Source organism: Vulpes lagopus, chromosome 10 (genome assembly GCF_018345385.1).
Source record: "Vulpes lagopus strain Blue_001 chromosome 10, ASM1834538v1, whole genome shotgun sequence".
Taxonomy (NCBI): domain Eukaryota; kingdom Metazoa; phylum Chordata; class Mammalia; order Carnivora; family Canidae; genus Vulpes; species Vulpes lagopus.
Genome location: NC_054833.1, coordinates 45,312,265 through 45,339,363, shown reverse-complemented (window position 1 = coordinate 45,339,363; position 27,099 = coordinate 45,312,265). Strand labels below are relative to the sequence as shown.

The 27,099-nt window shown below is 43.5% G+C and overlaps 1 protein-coding gene across 2 annotated transcripts; it reads left to right on the top strand.

Annotated features, from left to right (window-relative positions):
• Positions 1–7,686: 7,686 nt before the first annotated feature.
• Positions 7,687–10,999, top strand: LOC121499290 (nicotinamide N-methyltransferase-like). 2 transcript variants are annotated; one of them, XM_041769804.1, is made up of 3 exons: positions 7,687–7,908; positions 8,640–8,850; positions 9,961–10,999. In XM_041769804.1, the coding sequence occupies exons 1-3, from the start codon at positions 7,758–7,760 to the stop codon at positions 10,391–10,393; spliced, it is 795 nt and encodes a 264-aa protein (XP_041625738.1). In that variant the 5' UTR covers positions 7,687–7,757; the 3' UTR covers positions 10,394–10,999. The 2 variants fall into 2 exon arrangements, with proteins under 2 accessions (XP_041625738.1, XP_041625739.1); XM_041769805.1 differs by having other exon boundaries at positions 7,688–7,908; positions 8,643–8,850.
• The last annotated feature ends 16,100 nt before the right edge of the window (positions 11,000–27,099 follow it).

Sequence of the window (27,099 nt, the reverse complement as noted above, 5' to 3'; positions counted from 1 at the left end):
GAGAAGCAGGCTCCATGCGGGAGCCCTATGTGTGACTCGATCCCGGGTCTCCAGGATCATGCCCTGGGCTGAAGGTGGTGCTAAACCACTGAGCCACCCAGGCTGCCCTGACGTATGCATTTTTTAAGTAAAGTTTTCTGGTGTTGCTTCAATGGCATTCATACACCTTCAAAAATTAGCAATGGTTCTTCAGTGTCATCACTCTGTCCATGTTCAGATTTTCCTGATTGTCTCAAAACTAACTTTTTAGTGTTAATCTGTTTGGATGAGGAGCCAATCTATGACCATGTGCTACATCTCTCAGATCTCTTCCCCCACCATGCTGTTGACTTGTTGAGGAATGGAATGATTACAGTTGACCCTCCAATAACATGGATTTGAACTGCATGGGTCCACTTATAGTGATTTTTCCCCATAACTATGAAAAAGGAGAAAGGAGAAATGAGAGAAAGGAGAAATGTATTTTCTCCTCTATATGATTTTCTTCATAGCATTTTCTTTTCTCCAGTGGACTTTATTGTGAGAACACAGTGTATTATACACATAACATACAAAATATGTGTTATTCAACTGTTCATGTTATTGATCAGGCTTATGGTCAATAGTAGGCTGTCAATAGTTAAGCTTTGGGGAATCAAAAGTTCTCTGTATATTTTCAACTGCCCAGGGGCAGCACCCCAACCCTTATGTTGTTCAGGGCCAACTGCTTCTATTTATTTTTGTTTATTTATTTGTTTGTTTATTTATTTTTTATTTCAACTGTATTATTGAGTTGTAAGATAATGAGAGCCCAACATGGGGCTGGATGGTGGGAGTGAAAAAGACAAAATGGTCTGAGGAGATGTCGTGGAGGAGTCTTTTGGTTGACCCTGCCTTCCGTCCATGCAGTGCTGACACCACTATCCTCTCTCAGGCATTGGGAGTTACAAGAATGCCAGTTACCTTGCTCTCTCCTACAGGGTCTCAGGTGTGACAGCTGAAAGAAACCCTCAGATTAGCTCATTGTATCTCTTGCTTTAGTCACTTGCTCAGCCTCTCCCAGCTGGGCAGAGCATTTGTACAACCCTCTCACTTCTTCACAAAATCCCCTCTTTATCTTGCTTCCTCTGAAGCTTGTTAGGAGAGAGTCCCCATACATGATGCTTCCCATGGTTCCCAGACCACCTGTGCATCAGAACTCATGGGGCTTTGTTCTGCTTCTTTATTATTATCTTTTTTAATCAAGCAGGCTCCATGCCCAATGTGGGGCTTGAACTCACAACCCTGACATCAAGAGTTGTATGTTCTACTGACTAGGCCAGCCAGGTGCCCCTATTCTGCTTCTGTAAAAACTATACTCAACCAGTTGGTTCCCTACCCCCAGACCTTCTGAATCAGAACTTGTGGGCATGTTCCCTAGGAATCTGTAATTTTAAACCACTTTCCAGATGACCATGATGTAGCTGATTCAAAGACCTGCATCAACAACCTTACAGAATGCACTGATTGGTGTGAGTCCTAAGATAAAGTTTGTGAAGGATTTCTGCCAGCAGAGTTACAATTTCTTTGGAGTCAGTCATTCCTCACCTTTTTTATTTGTGCATGCTTTTCATTACAAATTTGTACATGTACCCAGTATTTGTTTATGCCTTATTTTAAGGTACTACTGTACTACCATATTAGGTGTAAAACATACTAAAATAAACAGTATTAAAGATTTATCAAGTAAATAAAAATAGAAGTTCTAATATTCACTTCTTGCAGCCTGGCGGTTTTTCATGGACTCCCATCTGCGAACTATTGCTCTGGGATATTCCCAGCCAATTGTCTTTTGCCTGAGGCTGCCCTAGGTAGTCCAGTATGGAGAGCTTCCAACTATCATGAGAAACTTCTTAATTCTATTTAACTTTATCATAACCTCAAATCCTGCTTGAAGAGATGTTTGTCTAGTTTACCTGGCCTGCATTTTTTTCTCTATGATGAGACCAGGGGAACTTTCCCAAATTAGTTGCACAGTAGGAAAGTATGGTACGTCCATCAGCAGCTCAAGTTGGGTTGGACCCCAGCCCCATTCTTCCTGTGGCCCTCATGGATCTCTGGAGGCTTAGGACACAAAGGTTCCTAATGAATATATTTCAGGTTGCAGAGGGAGGAAAAGTGATTGAGGGCCTAGAGGAAGCAGAAGGCAAAGTCTGGAACTTGCCATTTCTAGGGCTCTTTGTTCCTTCCCATAGATCTGAGTTTCCATCAGGTATCATTTTCTTTTAGCCTGAAAAGCTTTTTTAATTTTTATTTTTTATTTAGTATTTCTTAGTCCAGGTTTGTTGGTAACAAATTCTCAGCTTTTGTTTATCTGAACATGTCTTCACTCTCATTTTTGAAGAGTACCTTTGCTGGATATAGAATTCTGGATTGATAGTTATTTTATTTGTTTGTTTAGAGATTTAAGGATGTCATCCATTATCTCTGGCCTTCACTGTTTCTGATGAGAACTCAGCCATTATTTGTGGCATTGTTCTCCTTGCTATAACATGTCATTTTTCTCTGAATAATTTCACAATTTTCGGAAGTGTAACTGTATGATGTGCTGAGTTGCGACTTTCTTTGCTTGGGGGCTTGCTGAGCTTCTTGGATCTGTAAGTTGGTGTGTTTTACAAAATTTGGGAAAGTTTTAACTATTTCTTCTTCATATAACTTTTTCTACCCACTCCCCATTCTCTCCCTCCTTTTCTTCAGGGATTCTTATTAGCTACATGCTAGACAATTTATATTTTCCTACAAGTTTCTGAGGCTTTGTTCATTTAGTTTCAATCTTTGTTCTCTTTCTTCTTCAGAATGGATCATCTTTCTGACTCTGTCTTCAAGTTTATGGGCTCTGACTTCTGTCATCTCCAATCTGCTGTTAAAACCACCAGTGAATTCCTCACTTCAGATGTTGCCTTTTCAGTCTAGAATTTATTTTTTTAATTTAATTCTATTTTTAAAAAGATTTTATTTATTTATTCATGAGAGACACAGAGAGAGAGGCAGAGACACAGGCAGAGAGAGAAGTAGGCTCACAGGGAGCCCGATGTGGGACTCAATCGCGGGACTCCAGGATCACACGCTGAGCTGAAGGCACACCACCCAGGCATCCCCAGTCTAGAATTTCTTTACAAAATAAAAGTTTCATTTCTATGTTGAGATTTCCCATTTGTTGTTCATTAAGACTTATTTTTCTTTAACTCCTTAAACACATTAATTATAACTACCTTAAAGTCCTGGTCTGCTAATTCCATCATGTAGATCATCCCAGAGTCTGTTTCCACGGATACATTTTATTTTTATGGGTAACATTTTCCTGGTTCATGGAATATCTAAGAAGTTTTTATTGTAGGTTAGATATTGTGGGAGATCTACTGGAAAGAGTCTGGATTATGCTGTTTGTCTTTAAAGAGGGTTGGGTTTAGTTTTGGAAGGCAATTGATGGGCAGCCCCTGTGGCACAGCGGTTAAGCGCTGCCTGCAGCCCAGGGCGTGATCCTGGAGACCCTGGATGAGTGCCACGTCAGGCTCTCTGCATGGTGCCTGCTTCTCCCTCTTCCAATGTCTCTGCTTCTCTCTCTCTCTCTCTCTCTCTCTCTGTCTCTATGAATAAATAAATAAATAATCTTAAAAAAAAAAAAAGAAGGCAATTGATTTATCAGAGGGTTTCCTTGTCCCTGTCAAGGACAAGGTTTAAGGCTTTGTTAGAGTGAATCTACTAAAGTAGCCTTTATTCTAGGGCATGATCCTTCTTCCCAAAGCATGAATTTTCTGGTAGGGCAGCTGAATGCTGCAACAAGAGGATCTCTCCACTTTGGCTGGAATGATGACTCCCAGCTTTGTTAGAGTGAATCTACTAAAGTAGCCTTTATTCTAGGGCATGATCCTTCTTCCCAAAGCATGAATTTTCTGGTAGGGCAGCTGAATGCTGCAACAAGAGGATCTCTCCACTTTGGCTGGAATGATGACTCCCAGCATGGTGTGATCACTAACATTTTGGTTCTGTGCTCAACTCCTTAGCAGCCAGTCTCTTACAAAAGCTCAACCTGTACATGTGCAGCCCAGTTCTGGAAGAAACTAACGGGGAGACCCTGGTATGGCTTAAATTGTGTTCCCCTCAAAAGATTGACTGAAGTTCAGTTCCCCCAACACTTCAGAATGTGACCTTTATTTGGAAATAGGGTTTTTACAGAGGTAATTAAATAAAAATGAAGTCATTAGGGTGGGTCATAATCCAGTATAACTAGTGTCCTTCTGAAAAGGGGAAATTGGACACTGAGAGAAAGCCATGTGAAAATGAAAGGAGAGATCAAGGTGATGCATCTACAACCCAAGGAATGTCAAAGATTGGTGACAATCACCAGACACCAGGGGAAAGGTGTGGAGCAGATTCTCACTCACCCTTAGAAGAAACTAATACTCTGACACCTTGATCTCACACTGCTGGCCTCCAGAACAGTGAGAGAGTAACTTTCTGTTGTTAGAGCCTCCCTCCCCACTTTTGTGGTACTTTGTTATGGCAGTCCTAGCAAATGATCCACTTTGTGGGTCCCTCATGTGATTCCCTCCTCCCTGGTGCTGAGCACACAATTTCCATTTGGCGACAGCTCCAAACTCTAATATTTGCATTCTTAGCTCAGCAGGACAGCTGGACTCTCCTTGGGCTCTGCCTTTTTGTGCTGTAGTCAAGAAAAAGCATCCCCAGGTGGAGAGCTGGTGGAGGCTGGGCTCACTTTATGTGACTGCACTTGTGTGGTGCCTATCGTTGATGTCCGAAGACAGCAGTGTCCCACATTTGGTCCAGTTTGGTAGTTTTTACAGTGAAAGGCAATTCCAGTGTTTGTTACTCTGCCATGGCCAGAAGTGAAATTTCTGTTCTAAATTCTTTGAGTTATTTATTTTGAATAAGTTATTTGAACTCATTTACTTCTCTTGACGACTCTATGAGGTAGATCAATCATTGACCTCATGAATTCCAGATTAAAAAAAAAAAAAACCAAGGCAAAAAAAAATTGTCCAAGGATATATCTTTTAAATGGTGGAAGCAGAAAAAAAAAATAAATGGTGGAAGTAGACTTTGAATCTAGGCAGTTTAACTAAAGTCCATGCTCTTCAATATTTACCTAATATCTTATATAACAGGTGCTCAATGAATATACTTTGAATAGAGAAATAGATGGCTGTCTCTTCTACTTTTTTGGCCATTTCCCTTATAATTCCCCCTGCCCAGGAAAATCCCAATACCACCTCAAACTATTATGTTCACTTTTCTTCCACCTAGACCTTTGAGCACTCTGGGGAAAATCACACTGAACTCCTACCAAGGCCGAACTCCTACCAAGTTATCTGGGCCTTTGAAAATACCTAAGAATTCTGTCTTTCCTTCATCCGTGCCTTCCATCGAGTGTTGGTTCTGCCTTGAATCTGAAACACCAATATCTCCCTACTCATTTTCAGGAAAAACACAATTTTCATCTGTGAACTCTCAGATTCTCACTCATTTCTCTAAATTTGACTTGCACTTGCACCTATCCTTGCCTTTTGCTCTACTGTCAAAATATTTAGCATTTCTCTCTCTCATCAAAGGCATATCCACATGTGGCTACTGCTTGATTCCTTTCTTCCCCTCCCCAGCCAAGTGTTCCCATTCCCTGCGTTCCTCATCAGCCTTTCACCTCCAGATCACTCCCTCAACTCCAGTCTGGCTTCTGTACTCATCACCTGTTCATTTATTAATGTTGACTTTCCCTTTTATTAATTTTATCCCTATGCTTTATTTAAATGTATTTGTTATCATTTTAACTTCTTGATCTGGATCCCTAATTTATTATTTTTTATTATTCATTAACATCAATATTTAAGATCATGAATTTCCCACTGCTTTCAGATTCTCATCTGTAGGACTGTTTTCCACATATTTTAAGATTTTTGTTTTCCTTTCCTCACTGAACCAAGAGCATTTCAGAGAAAATTTAAAAATATATTTGTGTTAGAGTGTCTTTTTTTCTCTGGTTTTATAATGAATGTCTGTTTTATTGCATTTTAGTTAGAGTATTTCATTTTGTGTTATTTCTACTTTGGGGAAGTTTTATGATTTCTCTGTTGTTTTATATACAGTAAATTCTTGAATATTCCATGGACAGCTTTAGCAAAAGGTATACTTTCTGTTTTCAGATTACAGAGATCAATATATAAATTAACTAAATTTGTGCTATTAATTATATTTAAAAAGATTTTATTTATTTATTCATGAGAGACACACAGAGAGAGGCAGAAACATAGGCAGAGGGAGAGAAGTAGGTTCCCTGTGGGGAGCCTGATGCAGAACTCGATCCCAGGGCCAAAGGCAGATGCTCAACCACTGAGTCCCCCAGGTGCCCCTATTAATTACATTTTTAAAAATATTGTATTTACTTATTAGAGAGTGAGAGACAGAAAGCATGAGTTGAGGGGAGGGTTAGAGGGAAAGGGAGAAGAAGTAGGCTTCCTCCTGAGCCCTACATGGGGTTCGATCCCAGGACCCTGAGATCATGAACTGAGCTGAAGGCAGACACTTAACTAACTGAGTCACCCAGGACACCCCTATTAATTAATCTATCCTTTTTTTATTAAAGAAAATGTAAATGCAGGGAACCTGTGCCCTTTCCCGGAGTATCGGCTAGGAAGTGTCAAGACTTCAGACTTGTCCCTACTCTCAATATGGTGCCAGAGCAGAAGAAAAGTTCCTATGGTTGCTTCATGGCCCAGAAGATCCTGAGGAGTGGGAGAGTGATTTCCCTTGCTCCTGAGTGGGTAATGGAAATAGGGCAGAGGTAGTGGTACAGGCATAGAGGTTGCATAAAGGGGATGTTGTAACTCTTGTTAATCAGTGATCTGGAAAGATTATGCAATGGAATCTTGGTGCCAACATCATGGACAAAAGCCAGCTCCTCTGCCTGGCATCACATAACTTCCCCACTCTACCCCACCCCCACTCCTGGTGAAGGAAGACTCTAAGTGATTGAGATTTAACATCTACCACCCATGGGACTTGAAGAAGAAATTCAGTTCAGTGACAGAAAAAGTATTTTTTGCATGTTCATTCCACATTCGTAGCTTCATCTCAGATCTCTCTGTGTGTTCTATACTTATATCTGCGTTAGAGTAGGTTTTTCAGCCTTAAGCGGAGTATGCTCAAAACTAAACTCATCACTGCTGATTGTTTCATCTTCACCCCTCAACTAAAACATATTCTTATCTTCCCTATTTTGCTAAATATTGTCCACATCCAATAAGTGATCTGGGGCAGAAACCAGGTGTTGTATGAAGGGGTGTAGTTCAGAAAATGCTTAAGATCAAAACACACTAAGGCATATCCATCCTATTAACTGGGGGTTCACAGGGGAATTAATGTAAAAACTAGGCAAGCTTTTAAAATTGCTTTAAAAACCACTGTAGAAGAGGGTGTGGCACAATGGAGCAGAAGAGCCTGGAAACCCTTCCATACAAGCCAAAGCCGCTGAAAATCCTGGGGGTTGGGGTAAGAGTAGAGAGTGGGGTCCACTGCTGGAGGAGGGAGCTGGAGAAGGGGATGGGAGTTTCGAGTGTGGCAGAGGTGAATGGCCGAAGGGAAGAGGATTCAGGGAACATTTTTCATTGGCTGTTCTGATCTTTATCTGAGTATTTAAGGGCAGGCAAAGTGACTAAGCCTGAGCTCCATCAAGAAGGACCCAGAGCATCAGACTGCTCCTTCCTGGACAAAGCTTATAATTCTCCATGGCTCTCCAGGAGTCCACGGGGCTGGATGTCTACCAGACATATTTTGAACCCACAACATACCTGGACTACTACAAGATGGGCCAGAACGCTGTGGGTGATGACATCCTCCATTTCTCCCTAAAACACTACAACGCCACTTTTAAACCAGGTGCTGGTCTCCTTGAAACCGGGGAGAGGTTTGTGGGAGGAAGGGTAGGCATGCAAATTTTAAATTAGTTGCTGATCTTCTTCAATCCTAGGGCAAGTTTAGGGTGGGAGTGGGGAAGGGCGGCTAGACAATTGACAGAAACTTTGGACCTTGGAGAGTAAGAGGAACTGTACTATAGGATGATTCTAGATATACTTGATATATGGTACTTGATGGTACCTAAACATTTCTGAGGTCTCTGGGTCAAGATTTTCTCCTCTCATAAAGTCTAAGACTGGGAATACAGGTGGTTCGCAATAAATGTTTGGTGATTGATCTTTGGAATGTTATGGATGTTTTTAGTGGGGCTGTAGGACACTTAGTGAAGAGTGCTTGCATTATGGAAATGGGCGTCCCCAGGAGTGTGACCAGATTTCTTCTCTTAACGCTTATTTACAGTGATGAATTGGCAGTTGGAAGGACAAAAGCTCGTTCTCCACTAAGTGACCCCCCCCCCCCCAAGATAAACTCTCCTGCTCCTCACTCTCCCCTCCTACCAAACTCTCCATGCTCAGTGCTGGGACTCTGTGCGGGGGTGCCTAAGGCTGTTTGGACAGGCAGCATTTCTCATGCTGGACTTTTCCACTCCCAAATGGTTGACTCCCTGCAGCCTCTCCAGGTGGGACAGAGAGAGAGGAGCCTTTCAGAGCCACGTTTTGGCACCAATGGCTTAGAATGTGTCTGTTCTAAAGCAGGTGGCCTGAGAGGAAAGCTCCTGATTGACATAGGCTCTGGGCCCACCATCTACCAGCTTCTCTCTGCCTGTGAGTCTTTTGAGGAGATAATCGCCACTGACTACACGGACAAGAACCTCCTAGAGCTGGAAAAGTGGCTGAAGAAGATGCCAGGGGCGTTTGACTGGTCCCCAGTGGTGAAATATGTGTGTGAGCTTGAGGGGGACAGGTAAGGGGTTTGCTGTTTGCTTTGGGATCGCCATGATGTGGGCTTCACTTAGCTCTCAGAATCCAAGATTTCTCATGGGGCTCATGTGGCAGGTGGAGACTAAGAAGGAAGAAAGTCAGTGGGGTCCCAAGAAGAAAGGAAGAAGAGTGAGATATGAATCCAATAAAGACCAAAAGAGGGAAGAAGAATAGATGTCTGTAGACAGACCCAGAGCCAGAAAGGAGTTGTCATGAATGTCTACCCAGAATGCCAAGGCTTCCCCACTGGGGTTAAGGGAGAATGGTGACAGCCAGCCATTGTTTGGCAGGTGTCCCTGTTGTTCCAATTACAGCCTCCAGGAGGCTCCGAACTTGTGGCATCTTTCTGCCCATCACAGGAGGTGGGCTTAGAGTTAAGACCAATCTTGCATGCAAGTGAGCAGACTCTACTTACCTTGGATAATTTCAGGGCACTAGGAAGTCCACCATAGCCCCTCCACTCACAATATACCACTCTCCCCAGGTAGGTAAGATGGTTGAAGTTGTATATTGGATTCTTGTGCCTTTTGCTTGAGACTGTGACTTTTTAAAAATGCAGAACTGGAAAGAGTAAATTTCTAAGTGCTAGTCCTTATGCCTTATGCGGTATAAATGAGCCCCCATGTGCTGAGAAAAGATATAGGTAAAAAGAGAATGTATGAGGTGACAAGGAGTTCGAGTGGAGTGGTCAGGAGTCACGGGGAGAGCCTGGAGGACCCCTGCAAAGTCTCCCAAGCACACTTTATAGTTTTGCTCAGCTGATTCCTGACAGGCCTTCCATTTCGTGTTACACTTGGCTAGGTTGTGTTAAACATGTACCAGCGGAGAGAGAATGGGCCAAGCACCGGGAGCATTGCCCAGAGAGGGCCTACAGGTGGAAAGAGCAGTGACCTCGGGGTCAGGGTCAGCAGGTCCTAGGCTAGACTTTGTCAGTAGCTGGCTTTCTGAATTTGCCCTCTCTCCGGGGCTCAGTTTCTTGGTCTGTAAGACCAGTGAGTCTGTGCAAAAGGCACAGAATGGCCAGGAGTGATGTATGCATCTCACACGATGAGCCTGACCCAGCTGGCCACTCTTCCCTCTTCCCTCCGTTCAGGGACAAGTGGGCTGAGAAGGAGGAGCGGCTACGGAGAACTGTCCGCCGGGTGCTCAAGTGTGATGTTGGGAAAGAACGGCCCCTGGAACCTGCAGTCCTGCCCCTGGCGGACTGCCTCCTTTCCTCTCTATGTCTTCAGTCCGCCTGCGTCACCCTGGAGGCCTTCCGAGACGCCCTGCGCCACCTCAGGCCCCTGCTCCGGCCCAGGGCCCATCTGGTGCTGACCGGGAGCTTTGACTGCACCTTCTACATGGTGGGAGACTCAAGATTCACTGTACTGCCACTGAAGGAGAAGGTCCTGCGTGAAGCCCTACAGGAGTCCGGCTTCACCATCGAGAGGCTGGAGAAGGCTCAGCGAGGACCCGAGACCGTCTTGGAAAAGGGTTCAGACTACACGGGGTTGTTCTTCCTCGTGGCCCAGAAGAATGACTAACGCAGGGTCCTTAGAAGCGTGTGGGTGTGCAGGGGCAGGACTTCCAGCCCACATTCGGCCACCCATTTGCTTTCCTCTCCCTTTAGCTGGCCTTATATAGAACCCTTACCTGCAAATGCTTTTAGAGCCTCATTATACATGATTGCCAGATAAATAGGGGTATTTATCTCACACGGAGAGGTTTACAATACACTCCACTAATGGCCCAGGGTCGGGGAAAGAATTGGACCAGAGAAATGAGGATGTGCCTCCTCTAGTTTTGAGGGTGCCTCGGGTGGCACAGGGTGATGAGGGTAGAGTCCCTCACCATCTCCTAATTTAGGCATTTGGGGACTGCTCACCTTCTGAGCTCATTCCCCACCTGCATCTTCGCCCCTGCTGAGACTGCAGCCCCATCCCATGAAATGAAAAGAACAGAGGTTTTGGCGTCAGAAGACATGGACTTTGGTACTTGGCTCTTAGCTTAGCTGCTCTTGTGATGTCAGGTGTGTTGTTAATACCACAGAGCCTTGTGTCCCCATCTCTGAAATGGAAATAATAACCCACCTCCCCATGGCAGTTGTGAGACCCCAAAGAGAGGACATAAATACACCTGATAGATAAGTACACCTGCGATGTTGTACATGTAAGTTTTTGCTGACGTTCCATATGTGTGTGACAAGCAGTTCTAAAGGGAGTTGGAGAGATGGTTTTCCTTCATTGTCCAGTACAATCCACCTAAGCCAATTTGGGATGGGGATGGAGAATTCAGGAAAGACTTTTGAAAAAAATAACAGATCAGTGAGATATAAGGGGTGACCAGGAGTAAGCCAGATGAAAGAATCCGGGATAGCCTGTGAAGAACAGGAATTCTGCAGTAGCAGAGACCCAGAGGGGAAGTAACATACCGTGTTTGGTGAACTTCAGAAAAAACTGAGGACAGCTGGGCAGGTTGGGGTCCTGTCCCTGGAGGTCCCCGATAACCCATTGGGCATTGGCATTCAGAACAGGCCAGCACTAGAAGTGGGCAGAGAAGTCACCCAAGCGGTGACCATTGGTAGCAGCTAGGAGGTGGGCAAGCAAGTAATTTATTCATCCAACAAATATTTGTCGAGTGCCTACATAAATTAGGTGCTATGCTCAGGAAGTGTCAGAAACTTTGCCTGGGGCTGGTCCTCACAGTTTAAGCTTAAGCTTAAGCTTCTTAAGCCCTCGATCACATTCTACCCCATGTCTGGGATATATTCTTGTGTGTGTATGTGGGTATGTGCACGTGTGTGTGTGTGCGTGCGTGCGTGTGTGTGTGTGCATGCTGACGATGGTCGTAGAGAACGGGTCATATCTATCCATGGGGTCACCACGTGAGCGATAGGAGAAGTTGACTCTCAAAGGCTGGGAGCAGATCAGGAGTTCACTACCAGAGGAAGCTTGCGTTGGATGCACCCAGAGGCTGAGTGTTAGTACCTCCTCCAAGGACAGCTCCAGGACACATCGAAGTGTGCAAGCCAGAAAGCTGGGCTGGTCTGGGCAAGCAGACAGCAAAGAAAGAGCAAGGTGGGTGGGCACATGGGGAGGGTGTCCAGAGCAGGGCTGAGTTGCCCAGTGCTCTACCTCCCTGCATAGAGTGTGGACCCACATCCTGGGTACCTTCTCCTGGGTTAGTTACATGGGTAGTCACATCAGGGAGCTATTGGCTCCTTCACATGATATTCAAGTTACCACGTACACTTTGTGGACTGTGAGTAGGCATTATGTTTGGTTTCGGTGGGGGGCGGCTAGTGGCCAGAAAGGGTTTATATCTACTGAAATAACAGGCAACACACTTCTGTTAAGCAGCTGTTACTGAGTAGGTGTGGGACTGCACTGAAAAGCAGAATTTGCTTGGGAGAAGGACAATGATGGGAATCACAGAAGCAGGCAGGATTTGTTCCTGCTCAGGGATGGAAGCTCATGCAGTAAGTGGCAGCTGAGATGAGTTATAAGAGAGGGTGATGGTTGGAAAGGTGTTCACACTGGAAGAAACACTACTGCTAAAAAACATGGTCTCTGGAAGATGGCAGGTGAATGATGTTTTCTTTGCCTAGAAGATGAGCTCCATATGAGAGAACAGAGGGGGCCAAGGAAAGATGCGAAGGTGGCTTAGGGCATTAGACTCTGTGGGCCTCTCCAGGGTGTAGTCAGAGTTCATCAATAAATATTTATTTAGCGCCTGCCATCTGCCAGGCATCGAGCATGTTGGAATAAATATGACACAATTCTTGCCCTTGCTGGGCTCGTAGATAGTCATGACAACAGTGTTAGGACAGGAGGACACACGGAAGGTCATGCCTAATCTGGGGGAGATAAGGAAGGCATCACAAACAGGTAATGTTTATAGTGAGTCCTCAACTAACAGTAAATGCCCAATTTCCAGGCAGATAGTGGGATGGAGGTGGAGGTGGGCTGGGGTGCTGAAGGCGTGTCAGGTGGAAGAAGCAGCATGGCCCAGGTGGGAGCCACGGGTGGACAGTGGGCATATTTGCGGAACCTCGGCCAAGAAACATGGATGAAGCACCAGTTATATGTCTGTCCCTGTTTTGTATTCTGGGGATACGGTGGATAAGATCGGCAAGGCCTTGCCCTCATTCTATTTGGGAGGAGAAGGGAAGGCAGACAATAAAGGAGTGATTCAAAGACAAAATACAATATAATAAAAAAAGTATGAGTGCTAAGAAAGAAATCAATAGGGTGGTATCGTGGAGAGGAACCGGGGTGGAGGGGGTGGGAGGAGGGCCCACCAGGTGCTTGGGACGAACAGACCCAGACGGAGATCTCACATGGCCAGACAGTGGTGTTAGGGTGGGGGTCGGGGGCGCTAGGAGAGGGCTGCCAAGCCCAGCAGTGTCCCTCTCCTTGTAACAGAGCCCTCCAAGCTGCCGTGGAGAACGCCTCTGGAAGTGGAATCTACAGGCAGCCGGGAGCAGCTCTCTGGCCTATTCCCATCCTGCACGGAGGCCTCCCCTGGAGAAATCCCCTTTAAAATGTTCAAGCCCTTCCTTTTAAAGCCTTCCAGGGGAGGATCCCGGGCACTCAGACAGACGTCCAGGGGAAATAACAGACAGTGCGTCGGGTGGGTGACACACTTCTGGAGAATAAGGCAGGTCGTCCCCTGACTGTCTCTGTATCCTTCAGTGGAAGGAGGCAGGATGGCCATGGCCGATGGCTCCCTGGGGACCAGTCCTAACCTTGTTTTGGATTGTTTCCCTTGTCTTCTACTCTCTGGACACAAGGGGGCAGTCGAGCCTCGAGCTTGGCAAGCTGCAGGGCCCATGGGGCCCAGGACTGTCTTTCCTCCACCTTGCTGGCTGAGGCCTGCTCTCCTGTTGAAGCTGACCACCGAATGTGGGAATCGGGAAGAGGAGGGCCACTGCCCACCCAGAGCACCTTGATTTTCACTGACCCTCACTCAACCATATGTAAGATGCGCTGCCCACCTCCCCTTCCACAACAGAGGGGAAGGCCCAGGAAAGCTGACCTGCATCCTCACTCTGCAGGGCCTGGCTGGGGATCAGCCTATAAGTAGCTTGAGTGACAGAGCCAGGGAGAGGCATCCCAGGTGGCTGCTGGAGCGGAAGGCTTCTGGGCCTTCTCCATTGTAGTAAAAATCTCCCCCAAAGTTCATGAAGCTGGGGTAGGAGGGCCAAGGACAGGGGATAGGGCACACTAAGCCCATCAGATCCACTCAACAGCCATTAATGCCAATGCTTGTGTCAGGTCCCATGCTGGCATTGGCATACAAGGGGGAAATTGGATTCGGGCACTTCCAAAGAGTTGACAGTCAGGTGGGCAAATGGCCACTGTCACACAGTGTAGTAAATTCAGCATGAGAGGGTAGGTTAGGTCCTGGAGAAAACAGAGGAGGTGCGTTCACCTAAGTGTGAGGTGGGGTGAAGGAGGTTATAGAAGTCTTCCTGGAAATCTTAAAAGGGTTTAGCCAAGCAAAGGTAGACCAGGGCTTTTTAGGCAAGAGAAAAGTATGCGCAAGAGATCAAAGTCAAGAAACAACATGGGAGGGAGACTGAAAGAAGTCTCACTTGGGGACTGCTCACCTTCTGAGCTCATTCCCCACCTGCATCTTCGCCCTTGCTGGCCTGAGGCCTGCTCAGCTTGTCTGAAAAGTTCCAGTATAATACCCTTTAATCTTGCAGCCGTTTTAATAGCACATGCTCTGTGGTCTGGCTCCTGCCTGACTCTCCAGTCAGCTGGAAGGGCTTTCTGAACAGGAGCCTTGGAGAACTGAAGTTTTCCAGGCTGGGGCCTGCAGGACTATGAGAAACTAGATGCTAGGGGAAAGACTTGGAAGCTGGGCAATTAATTTCTGGATGGCTTTTTCTTCTGGGACCTTCCACTTCTTTAACAAGTGACTCCCCTGCAGACTGGGGACTCGAGCGGCAACTGACAAGGGGAGTTGTGGCAGTTGTACCTTTAAGAGGAATTCAGAGATTACAACTGTAAGCAAGTAACAAACACAAAAACCAAAACCAAAAGGCTAAATATTGATTAACTAGGTTACATAAAAATTTAGATTGCTGACTGATAAAATGCCATCACCAAAGTGATTAGGCAGACAGATTGCAAGAAATATTTACAGTGGATAAAATCAACATGGAACCAATGCCTTCTAGCATACACAAAAAATATACAAAAATAAAATATACAAATTTGGACTAGGAGGAAGTCCAAAGAAAAAAAAGGAGCAAGGATATGATTAGGAAATGTATAGAAGGGGAAACCCCAAAAGTTAGCAGACTGTGTAACTCTTCACTGATTTCTGTGTCTTTTCTTCTTTGGCACACAGTGAGACTACATTTCTCAGGTCCCTTGCCTCAGGCTGTGTGATTGGGTTCTGACCCAAGGAGTATGAATAAGTCTATGCACATGGCACTACAGACCTCCTGTGCTGTACTCCAGGGGCTGGTTGCAGGGAATCCAATGGAGGCCTCTAGGCCCTCAGAGATGACAGCTGCACAGTAGAAGTCTGACCACCTGAAGCTGTACCTGTACCCTGACCCCTTCCACACAGGACTGTGAAGTGAACAAAGATATACAAGCATTTACTTTAAGTCACTGAGATGTGGGGGTTGTTATATCACTTACCTCACTGATAGCACCTGTAGATGTGCTCAAAGTGATCAGAGAAAAGCAAAATTTAAAAGTTGTAGGGGTGCCTGGCTGGCTTAGTGATAGAGCATGTTGACTCTTGATCTCAGGATCGTGAGTTCAAGCCCCATGTTGGGTATGGAACCTTCTTAAAAAAAATTGTCTAACTTTACTTGTTTTCATGAGACTGGCAAACAATGGTAAAGTAGATCATTCTAAGACTTTTGGTAGGGGCGGGAGGTGTGTATGGCTGTGTTGGTGATTTTAGGGACTTCCGTGTACTGTTGGTGGAGATGTAGACTGGTATAGATTTGCAGGGGACATCCTGGTGTGTCTTACAAAATTAAATATTTATTTTTTTATTTAGAAAATAAATATTTAATTGACTAATGATATCTCAGCATTTCTACTCCTGGAAATATACCCTGTGGAAATTCTTACACAAATCTTCACCGAGGAGACACAGAGATCTACAGAAACATTATGTTGGGGTGTTAGAGGCAATCTGGGTATCCATCCCTGGGGGAGTAGATATGTAAATGAGGGAATGCAAGTCATGGAGGGACAAGAATAGCCCACATGTACACATAGCAATGTGTATGAGCCTTAAGGACATAGTAAAAATGGGACATCTGGGTGGCTCAGCAGTTGAGCATCTGCCTTTGGCTTAGGTCATGATCCCTGGGTCCCTCATCGGGCTCCCTGCAGGGAGACTGCTTCTTCCTCTGCCTATGTCTCTGCCCCTCTCTCTGTCTCTCATGAATAAATAAATAAAATCTATCAAAAAAAAGGACATAGTAAAAATGACATAAATAAAGACATATGCATACATAACAACAGTCCCTAATTCACAAAAATACACATAAAGAAAAGAACACACATTAACCCCTTAGAAAGTTGGGTGTGAGGATGGAAAATGAGAGGGGAAGAAGACAGGACTGAATGGATGGGTCCTCCCACCACACACACATGTTCTTTTCTGAAGCTTTCTGACAACAGATTGAAGACTGACAACTACAGCTTTTACTTCCGAGAATGGGTTTCCTTCACAGGATCGGATTCCCATGAGGCTGTGACATCGTTCCTCAACTTTCTGAAAAGCCCACGTTCAGCCTTCACTGCTCCTTCTGCAATTTCATAAGCATTCCCTTTTAATCACTCAAACCTTGTGCTTTCTCAAAAACAAAACACAATGAAAGAGGAACAGAATTACAAGATCCGATCTTAGTCCAAACAGCTTTTACTCAGAACATAAAATGAGTTGCTTTTCACATCTATATTAAACAGAGGGAGAAAGAGTGAAATACATTAGCCTTCTACTCATACGGCATTATTAGTGGCAGGACAGGTGTCCCAAATATATGTGTTATACTGCTAGGGTAATTAGCAGGAAGCAAGAAAAAAAAATCAATGGAACAGAGAAGCTAGGCCTAAATCAGATCATAGCAAGTATTGTAAATAAGCATATGACAGAAGATCATCACACCAGAGAGGGAGCAAACAAAATCATCTGGGTAGCACAGCAGCAACCCCAGGTCTTGGCTTTTGCCAGGTGGGTGTTGTGGAAGCCCTGCCCTGATTTTCAGCCTCATGAGCTTTGGCATTACTGCTGGCCACCTGCCCACCTCCAGCAGCCTGGCCACCTGCCACAAAGCCACTGGTCCCTGGCTCTGCCAAATGCCCTCAAATACCACCTCCCTGCAGTTCACAAACCATGCCATGGGGGTGAGTTGGGGCAGGACACCTCTGCTGGATTATGGAATTGGCCCCAGCTGAGGCTCAGGAAGTCTCCTTCCCTTCCCTTCCTTCCCCTACCCCTACCCCTGGGGTCTTTCTCCCTCCCTCTCTCTCTCCCTCTTTCCCTCCTCCTCCCCTTCCCCACCCCTCTCTCTCTCCTTCACCCTCTACCCCCCTCTGCTTCCCTTCCCTCCCCCACCCCCATGCTCCAGGTCTCTCTTTCTCTCCCTCCTACCCTCCCTCTCCCTCTCTCCCTCTCCCCCTCCCCCTCCCTGTCTTCTCCTCTGTCCCTCCTCTCTTCCAGTGGAGCAGCTCCTACCCCGCACCCCTCCTCTCCTTCCCTGCCCTTCTCAAAGTTTCCTGCAACCCAAGCAATAGATTCAGTGGCCAGTTTAAACTTTGGAGACTCATGAGTGTAGATAACCAGAGAATTCGAGCTCCAGGCTGCATCAGGACCTGTGTGGCTGCAGGTTTTCAACCCAAAGCTACGTGAGAGGATTCACGTTAGAGCCCTAAGGCACCTATCTGTTTGTGCACGCATAGGGCCCCCTCCAGGTCTGATGGAATAACCCCCTTCCCTCCCCCAAAAAACGTCCCGAGACTCTAACAAGAGAGGGGAGCCGAGAGGTTTCGGAGTCCAGGAAAGGGCTCCCCGCCTCCCTGCCATGAAGGCTCAGATTAATCATCCCTGGACTCACCATACTTATTCATTAAAATCTAAAGCAGGCCCAGTGGGCCTGCGTCAGATTTGATGAGTTATCATTTTGCTTGTAATTTTGTTTATTTATTATTAATGACCAAGCACATGAAAGGCTCCAAATGGCTGGCTCCTCTGACTCTGGGGGTTGCTTAATTTGGCTCTGCCCTGGATCCTGACCTAAGGGCTCACACCTGGCCTCAGGTCTGGTTTGAGCAGAGACCTGGGAAGAGGCTTGGGAAGAGGCTCTGTGAAGGGGCTTCTCTGCGGCTGGAGCAAACCCCGCTCCTAATTACTGTGCTGTACCTGGGTGTACCTTGCTTTCGGTGATAAGCAGAGCCATGGGGTGGGAAAGGAGAGACGGCTGCCTACTGGAGTCTGAACCTTTTCCGGAGCATCCCCGGCCCCTGATCTGAAGTAGGCCTTGATGTGTGAAGCGCAGGAGGACTTTTTTCAGCATTGCAAAGAGAAGCTTGGAGGGAAGCTTGAGTGGCGGTTCCTGTTCCCCATCATCCTTGCCCTGTTTTTGTTGGAAGAGTCGTTTTTGCTTCTGTGCCCTTCAGTGCTTTAACCCCAATGGGTAAAATTGAGCAAAAGAAGCCACGCTGGGGCATGTCTCACAGAGCAAATGGGGACACCTCTATGATCACGTACCCCTCATCTCTACATCTGTGCTCATTTTGAAAGCGACTCTGCATCTAAACATGCAGGGTGTGTTGTTTTTTTAATCATAAGATTGATTATACATATAGAAATGTTCATAAAGCACAGTATGAAGATTAATATAAAATGAATCCTCAGTAACTGCCCCCAAATTGACAGATAGAACACCGCAGGGTGTTAGAAGTACCCTCTTCTCCCATCAAGGCTACATGCCCTCCTTTCCTCCAGAGCCCACAACTACCCTGACATTTATAGTTTTCTTTTATCCTTTGCCAGTCGTTTATGCAGCACTAAATAATATTGTTTTCTTTTGCCTGTTTTGAACTTTATATAATTGGAGTAAAAATGTACATCTTCTTTAGGACTTGCTTCTCTCATGCTGCATCATTTAGAGAACTACTCACGCTGATGTCTATAGCTGTAATTGGTGCATTTTCATCAACACCTACTCCAATGTACTTATTCTACTGTTTGCTGGACATTTAGGTTGTTTCTAGTTAGGGGCTATTTCAAACAATGCTGCAAGGAACAGTTACGTGCCTGTGCCAGATTTTCTCTAGGTATGACTTTGGGTGTGCAATTGGTAGACACAGGGTATGCCCAACTCAACTGTCCTAGTTAATGCCTGCCTGCTTTTCTCCAGAATGGTGCACCAATTTTTACACCACTAGAAATATATGAGAACATCTGCAATCAAGGTCCTTGGTCCTGGCAGGTATGATTTTTGCCAATTTGATGGCTGTATAGTAGTATCTCATTGGGATTTAATTTGCATTTCACATTTCACTGAGGAGATTAAGCATCACTCCATAGGTTTATTGGTCATTTGGATTTTCTTACTTAGAAAGGGTCAAGGGGCACCTGGGTTGCTCAGTGGTTAAGCATCTGCCTTCCGCTCAGGTTGTGATCCCAGAGTTCTGGGATCGAGTCCCACATTGGGCTCCCTGCATAGAGCCTGCTTCTCCCTCTGCCTGTGTCTCTGCCTCTGTCTCTGTCATGAATAAATAAATAAAATAAAATAAAATACCTTCCATTATAAAAAAAAAGAAATCCTTCTCTACCCCCCACCAAGGTCATGAAGATATTCTTCTATATTACCTTCTAAATCCTTAGAGTTTTGCCCGGCATCTACAGTTTTAATTCACCTGAATAGATGTGTGTGTAGAGTGTGCAGAACATGTCTGATTCCATTTTCTCCCCAATGGATACTCAATTATTTCAGCACTATTTATTGAAAAGTCTGTCTTTTCTGCACTGATCTGGGATATCATCTCTGCTGTATATCAAATGTTGATAAAGTTATGGGTCTGTTTATGGGCTCTCTACTATTTCATTGGTCTATTTGTCAATCCTTATACCAATACCATACGGTCTTCATTACTATAGCTTTATAATAAGTATTTTGTCTGGTAGAGCCAGTCCTCCTACCTTATTTTTCTTCTTCAAGAGTAGCTACTCTTGGCCCTTGGCACTGTCATATAAATTTTAGAGCTGGCTTGTCAAGTTCCAACAAAAACCTATTGGGATTTTAATTGGGATTTTACTGAGTCTATAAATCAATTTGGAGAGAAATGACATCTTTACAATGTTGAGTCCTTCAATCCATGAAGTGGTCTGTTTCTCCATTTATTTAGGTCTTCTTTAATGTCTTTTAATAAAATTTTATAATTTTCTCCATTAATGTCTTGTACATATTTTGTTGGATTTATTCCTAGGTACTTTTCATTTTTTAATGCCATTGTGAATGAAGACTGTTTTAAATTTCATTTTATAACTGCTGCTGGTTAGAAATGAATTTAATTTTTTTATATTCACTTTGTACCCAGAAACTTGGCTAAACTCTTATATTCCAGTAGTTTCTTTGTAGCTGATTTTAAATTTCCTCTGTATATCATCATTATCAGTTTAAAATAATAATTTTATCTTTTTCATTTCCAATCCTTATGCCTTTTATTTACTTTTCTTACCTACTGTTTTCTCCAAGACCCCTGGCCACTGCTGAATAAAATTGGTAATTGTTAGCATTCTTATCTCTGTCCTCAAGTCGAAGGGAAACTTAAATGTGAGATCATTAAGTATGATATTTGTTGAAGTTTTTGTAGATAATCCTTATCACATTAAGGACGTTCCATTCTACTCTCAGATTGCCAAGAGGTTTTTGGTTTTGTCATGAATGGATGTGGACTTTGGGCTTTTTTCCTCTATGTATCTATTGAATGATTAGGAGGCATTTCTCCTTTAATTTGTAAATATGATATGCATTAATTGGTTTTTGAATGTTAAATTGTCTTGTATTCCTGCAGTAAACCTATGTTGGTAATAGCACAACTACTAAAAGAATAAGTTGTTGAGTCAGACTGTGTAGGTCTGAATCCCAGCCATACTACTACTTAGCAGTGTGACCTGGGCAAGCTACTTACCCTCTCTGTGCCTTATGTGTTGAAATGGGGATGATAGTAGCTAACACACAGAACCATTGTAAGGTCCCATAACATGTCCAAAATCTTAAACCAATGTCTAGCACCTAGCAAGCACCATATAAGTGCTGGCTATTTTATGGACTACACAATAATTTAAGATTTTTGTAGTTGTGTTCATGAGTGATTTTCAGCTTGTGACTTTTCTTTCTCATAAATAGCCTTGGTATTCAGGTTTTGTTAAACTTATAAAATTAGTTGAGGGGTGTTTTCTCATTTTCTATGTTCTGAAGGAGTTTGTAGAAAATTAAAATTTTTGGTTCCTTGAATATATTCTAGAACTCACCTGTGAAGCCATCTGCCTCAAGGGTTTCATGTGGGAACCATGTTCAATTTAAGTTCTTTGATGGTAACAGAACAATTCAGGTTTTGCACATGTTGTATATTTACTTGGGAACTTATACATCTAAAATTTCAATATATTGGCATAAAGTTATTCATGATGACTAGTTACCATCTTTTAAATGTCTACAATACAACCATGAGGTTTCTAACTTCACTCTTGACATTGGGTGTATGTGCCTTCTCTCATTTTTTTCTTGATCATTCCAACCAGAAATTTGCTAATTATATTAGTCTTTGCAGAAAGCAGACTTCTGAGCCTTGCTGATCTTCCCTATTATATTTTAGCTTTTCATTTTATTAGTTTCTCCTCTGTATTATTATTTTCCTTTTATTTATGTCTGTTTGCTATTCCTCTCCTAGCTTTATAACCCCATTTGCATTACTAGTGTACACTTTTGAAGAGTAAAGTTCCCCTTAAGTATTCTTTTGGCTTCCAACCCACCAATTGTGATATGTAGCACTTTCATTACTACTCAAACAATTTATAATTTTCATAATGATTGCTTTTTTTAAGATTTTATTTATTTATTCATGAGAGACACACACACAGAGAGAGGCAGAGACATAGGCAGAGGGAGAAGCAGGCTCCATGCAGGAAGCCCAATGTGGGACTCAATCCCAGGACTCCAGGATCACTCCCTGAGCTGAAGGCAGGTGCCAGATGCTGAGCCACCCAGGGATCCCCAATGATTGCTTTTTTTGAGCCATGTGTTATTCATTGGTATGTTTCTTAATTTCCAAACATAAGGATCTTCTAGTTATCTTTTTATTTTTTGACTTTTAACTTAAATATGTTGGTCAAAGAATATATTCTATATCATTTTGGTCCTTTGAAATATGTTGAGGCTTGCTTTGTAAGCTAGTGCAGGGTAATTTTTAATGGCGTCTATTCTTGAAACAAATGCGTAGGTGTTAGATGCAATCTTTTATATACATCCATTAAGTCCAGTTGATGAATCCTGTTGCTCAGGTATGACGTATTTTTACTGATGTTTTTGTCTATCTTTAACTCTCTATCAACTACCTTCTTATTTTACACATTGTATTTGTCCTAACAGGCTTTGTCTCTCTCCCTCTCTCTCTCTCTCTCTCTCTTTTTAGTTCTTGCCTCCTTCAGAATTGACTTTTTTTTTTTTTTTTTGGTCATTCCATTTCCTCTCCTCTACTAATTTGCTTGAGTTATTTTTATGGTGCCTAAAATTAGAGTATAGATATTTTACTTTGGATCCCACAAGGCACTGGTGTAGGAAAGTGAGAGAAAGAAAGGAAACCAATCAGGCCCCATTCATGAACCAGTTAGTGCTGTGGGCAGCTGGGGCTCACTCCTGCTGGGACCTCTGCGAGAGTGCAGAGAACATGTTTCAGGATTCCTATCCCGGGAGCAAGGAAGCTACTATAATTATTCAGCAACTCTCATCTGTCACTGGGTGAGGTCCTGCAGACTGCTGCATTAACTGCCCAGCTTTTCTGACTTGCTCTATGTAGGGGCCAAACAAATTCCTACAACCAGAGAAAACCCTCAGACTCAGGTACTTGCAGTAGAAAAATATTGATATGTTGATTGATTGATATAGGCATGGCAATTGCCAAGGAAGTATGGGCAGTACACCATCATCTGCTTGGAATTACAATATGCATAGTTAGCTTATTCAAGTCTAAAGATAATCAATACTTTTATCCTTCCTGGATGATTCAAAGATCTAAAACCATGTATTTACCCTCCCTTGAAATTTATAGGTTGTTGCTGTCATGTCTTTTAATTTCTTTTGGCTATTTTTAACCACATCTGACACAATTAAAAAAAAATTTTTTAAAGATTTTATTTACTTAGAGAGAGATAGAGAGAGCATGAGTGGGGAGAGGGCCAGAAAGAGAGAAAGAATTTCTAGTAAACTCCATGCTGAGCATGGAGCTTGACGGGTCGCTGGATCTCAACAACCCTGAGATCATGACCTGAGCTGAAATCAAGAGTCAGATGCTTAACCAACTGAGTCACCCAGGTGCCCTATGCCATTATTTCTTATACATCCATTAGCAATACCTGCAAGTTAGTGTCCTTACCTGTTTTTCATTCTTTCTTGCACCTCAGACCTTGATTTTTTGTGCACTAGTATGGTAGAACCATTTTCTCACAAGGTTGTGACCTGAGATAACAAAGCAAATGCTTATGAGCCAACCACATGGGAAGAGCAGCTACCGGCAGACCATGGTCCCAGTTGTATGGGAGTCACATGCTTTCTTGATATTTTTCATTTCTCCTTCCTTCCCCCCCTTTCACTCTCTCTGTCTCTCTTCCTTTCTTCTTCCTTCCTTCTTGCTCTTTGCTCCCTCCAGAGGCTATTGATTTTGGAACTATGTCTTCACTACATTTTGTTCACATGAGAGCATTGTCTTTCCAGGCCAATGCCCAAGACATTATCAATTTTTTTGCTCACTGAAGCCTGTTGGAGTCACCATGGAATATAATTCCAGTAGGAAGGCCACTGGAAACGCAGATGTTTCCTTCAGTGTCCATGAGGATACTGTTGCAGCTCTGCTCAAGGACTGCTTTCATGTTTGCCATCTGGATATTCAATTGTTCTTGAAGTCCTATTCAAAAGGAAAATAAGACGTTGAGGGATCCCATGTAATAAGGATAAAGCAAGAAGCATTTCATATATATATCTTCTTTAGACTTGGGATGTGAAGTTCCAGTTTGTTAGCAGCAATTGCTAGGGAAAGGATTTGGGGGTTTTCAGTTAATGGCTTCCTAGAAAAATTCCATAGTGGACCATTTAGAAAGAAAAAGGGAAAATGCAGCTTGGGATAATGAAATAAACCACAAATTAAAATTCTTGTTTGAACTATTCAGCATCTGATTTAAAAATCTGGTCTTTGTTTTATATGATTAAACAGTTTGTTTTCATAGAGTATATGTTAACTCTAAAAAAGAAAAAAAAGGGGGATCCCTGGGTGGCGCAGCGGTTTGGCGCCTGCCTTTGGCCCAGGGCGCGATCCTGGAGACCCGGGATCGAATCCCACATCGGGCTCCCGGTGCATGGAGCCTGCTTCTCCCTCTGCCTGTGTCTCTGCCTCTCTCTCTCTCTCTCTCTGTGACTATCATAAATAAAAAAAAAAAAAAAAAAAAATTAAAAAAAAAAAAAAAAAAAAAAAAAAAAGAAAAAAAAGGTTCCCTTCCAGAAAAGCTTCCAGAGGCTGTTGATTTTGGAACTACATTTTCACCACATGTATATTTGTATATTCATACATTCATAATTATAACAGATATTCATGTAACAGTGGATAGAGGGCCAACATGCAGAGCAGATTTCTATCTATAGTGAAATCTGATTCTGATTATAAATCTTGGCAGATTCCAAAAAGGGTAGGAAAAAATTAATGACAGGATGAGGGGGCAAAGGGTACTATGGTATCAAAGCCACTTATATAAGCTGTATAACTACTATTTTTAAAGTTCCCTGTTAAACTGACCCATGAGTAGGAAGAGGGTACATTTCCCAAGGTAAGGATTCAATGTAAGGGAAACTATGATTTAAACTTCTCAATACCTTGAACAGAGAACACTGAACAGAATAGATCAGAATAGATACTATTTAAAAATAATCAAAACACATCACCTTAAAATATGTCACTTGGTATTTGATTATCTTGATTTAAAGGTGTTTTAATAAATGAGTAGGCCCAAGAAGGACACTCTGATCCTCCTTTTTCTTCCTGAAAGCAGGAGATGAAAGTCCCATATGAAAGGTACCCTCTCTGTACCAGAGGAAGGAAGACATTCTCATCACCAGCGACAGGGAATTTGGTGGCAAGAAATCTGTATACACAAACCTTATTAAGCCAACCCTTACCTTCTTAGTTACTTATTTATCAGTTGCTACTCTTAGGCCAAATCCCTCTGTCTTGTCAATTCTTCACACATTGATTGTTTCATTGGCTAAAGGTATAAAGGTCTCCTGTTCCGGTCACTCCCTGTGGTCTTCATTCTCTCGTGAAGCCTCCCACGTACATGTGAAAACTTAATAAAATTCACATGCTTTTCTCCTATTAATCTGTCTCATGTCAGTTTAATTCTTAGGTCCAGCCAGAGAACCAAAGATGGGGAAGGAGAATTTTTTTTCCTCTCCTGTATTATTATCCCCATTTTATGCACCAAAACTGAGGCTTCCAGATGTCAAAAGTTAGTTTTTCTAACCACCATTGTCATATGAATTATTGGTGGCAGGTCAGGATGGTGATTTGTGTCTTTTGACTTTGAGTTCTGGATGTTTCCTGCTGATTATACTCCACTACCAGGGCAGCTGGGAGAAGCAGGATTTATCAGCTGCGGTGCCTCTGAGCCACTCACAAAGACATATTGTATTGATTCTATATCCTTCCCATCTGTGATTTGACTTTTGAAGGTCCAATGGTTGTAGTCATCCGAGACATTTGGTCTGTTCCATCTAAGTCCCTGTGATGGGCAGTCTTACTACCACATAGATCTCTTTTACTACCCCAACACTTACTGGGAAGTGTCCAATGATTGATCCAGACTGGACCAGGCAGACAGATTTCTTCTCTAAGGAATGGGATTTGGACTACAAAGACCCATTTGGCCAGCTGTGAGGAGGTGGGTTAGAAGATTCTGTAAGGTCAGGTGCAGAGACCAGCATTTGGAATGGTCCAAATGGATCTGTGTACAGTGGATGAGCAAAAGAAGCCAGTTTGCAGAGAATCAAGGCCCCTAGGAAGACAGAAGGAGATAAAGACCAAGAGAGAGGGAGAGAGAAATTAGCTCCCTAATGATTTTCTGGTTCAGGAGACACAGTTAGATACCCTGCAATGTGTTTCCACTATATTCTCCTATTAATAATTCCTTTTCACCTGAACTGCTTTGAGTGAGTTTCTCTGCTTTGTAGCCAGATGTGGGCCCTTCCTAACTCATCACCCATGGAATATAGAGTACTCAACTGTGAAACAATATGACAATAGTCAACTGATCAACCAGTGTTTTGAACACCTACTCTGTAGATGTGATAGGCGGGGGGCTGCAGAGAGAACTGAGTCCTTGATCTCAAGGAGTTGGTGGCTTAGTGCATCATTCACATAACAGTTTAGTTTGGGAAGTAAGATTGACACAGACAAAACCAGGAACAAGTTTTGGTTGTTCAAAAAACCAAAACATGAGTGTTTTTTTGAACCCAAAATCAAGGGTTCGTCAGGGTGAGCTAATTCTAAGGGCAATGTGAGTCCAGAAGAGGGAATATAAAAATTCTTAAAGAAAGTGGAGCACTTAAATTTCATCTTGAAAAGACCATCAGGATTTGAATGGATTGAAATGAATGGGAAGGCTTGGGGAGGAGGTGGTTTCCAGATGCGGAGGACTGACAGCTGCTGGGAGCTGTGAATGCCCAGAGAGGAGAGCCAGGGGTGTGCAGAGCATGAGGAGAGGATTACAGGACTGTGGCTTGCCCAGACATTGGAGGGAGCCTCATCCAGGTTTTTTAAATTGCTCTTTCACCCCCTCTCATCTGCGATTCCTTCTTTATCCAACATTCCTTAGCCCTAAAGACATTTCTGAATCCTCTTCTTTCTCCTCCTTTCTTTATGATTGTTAAATTTAAACCATTCTTTGTGGCTCTCTTTTGGGAGTATCATTACAAGAAGAATGATGGTGCTCTGGGGAA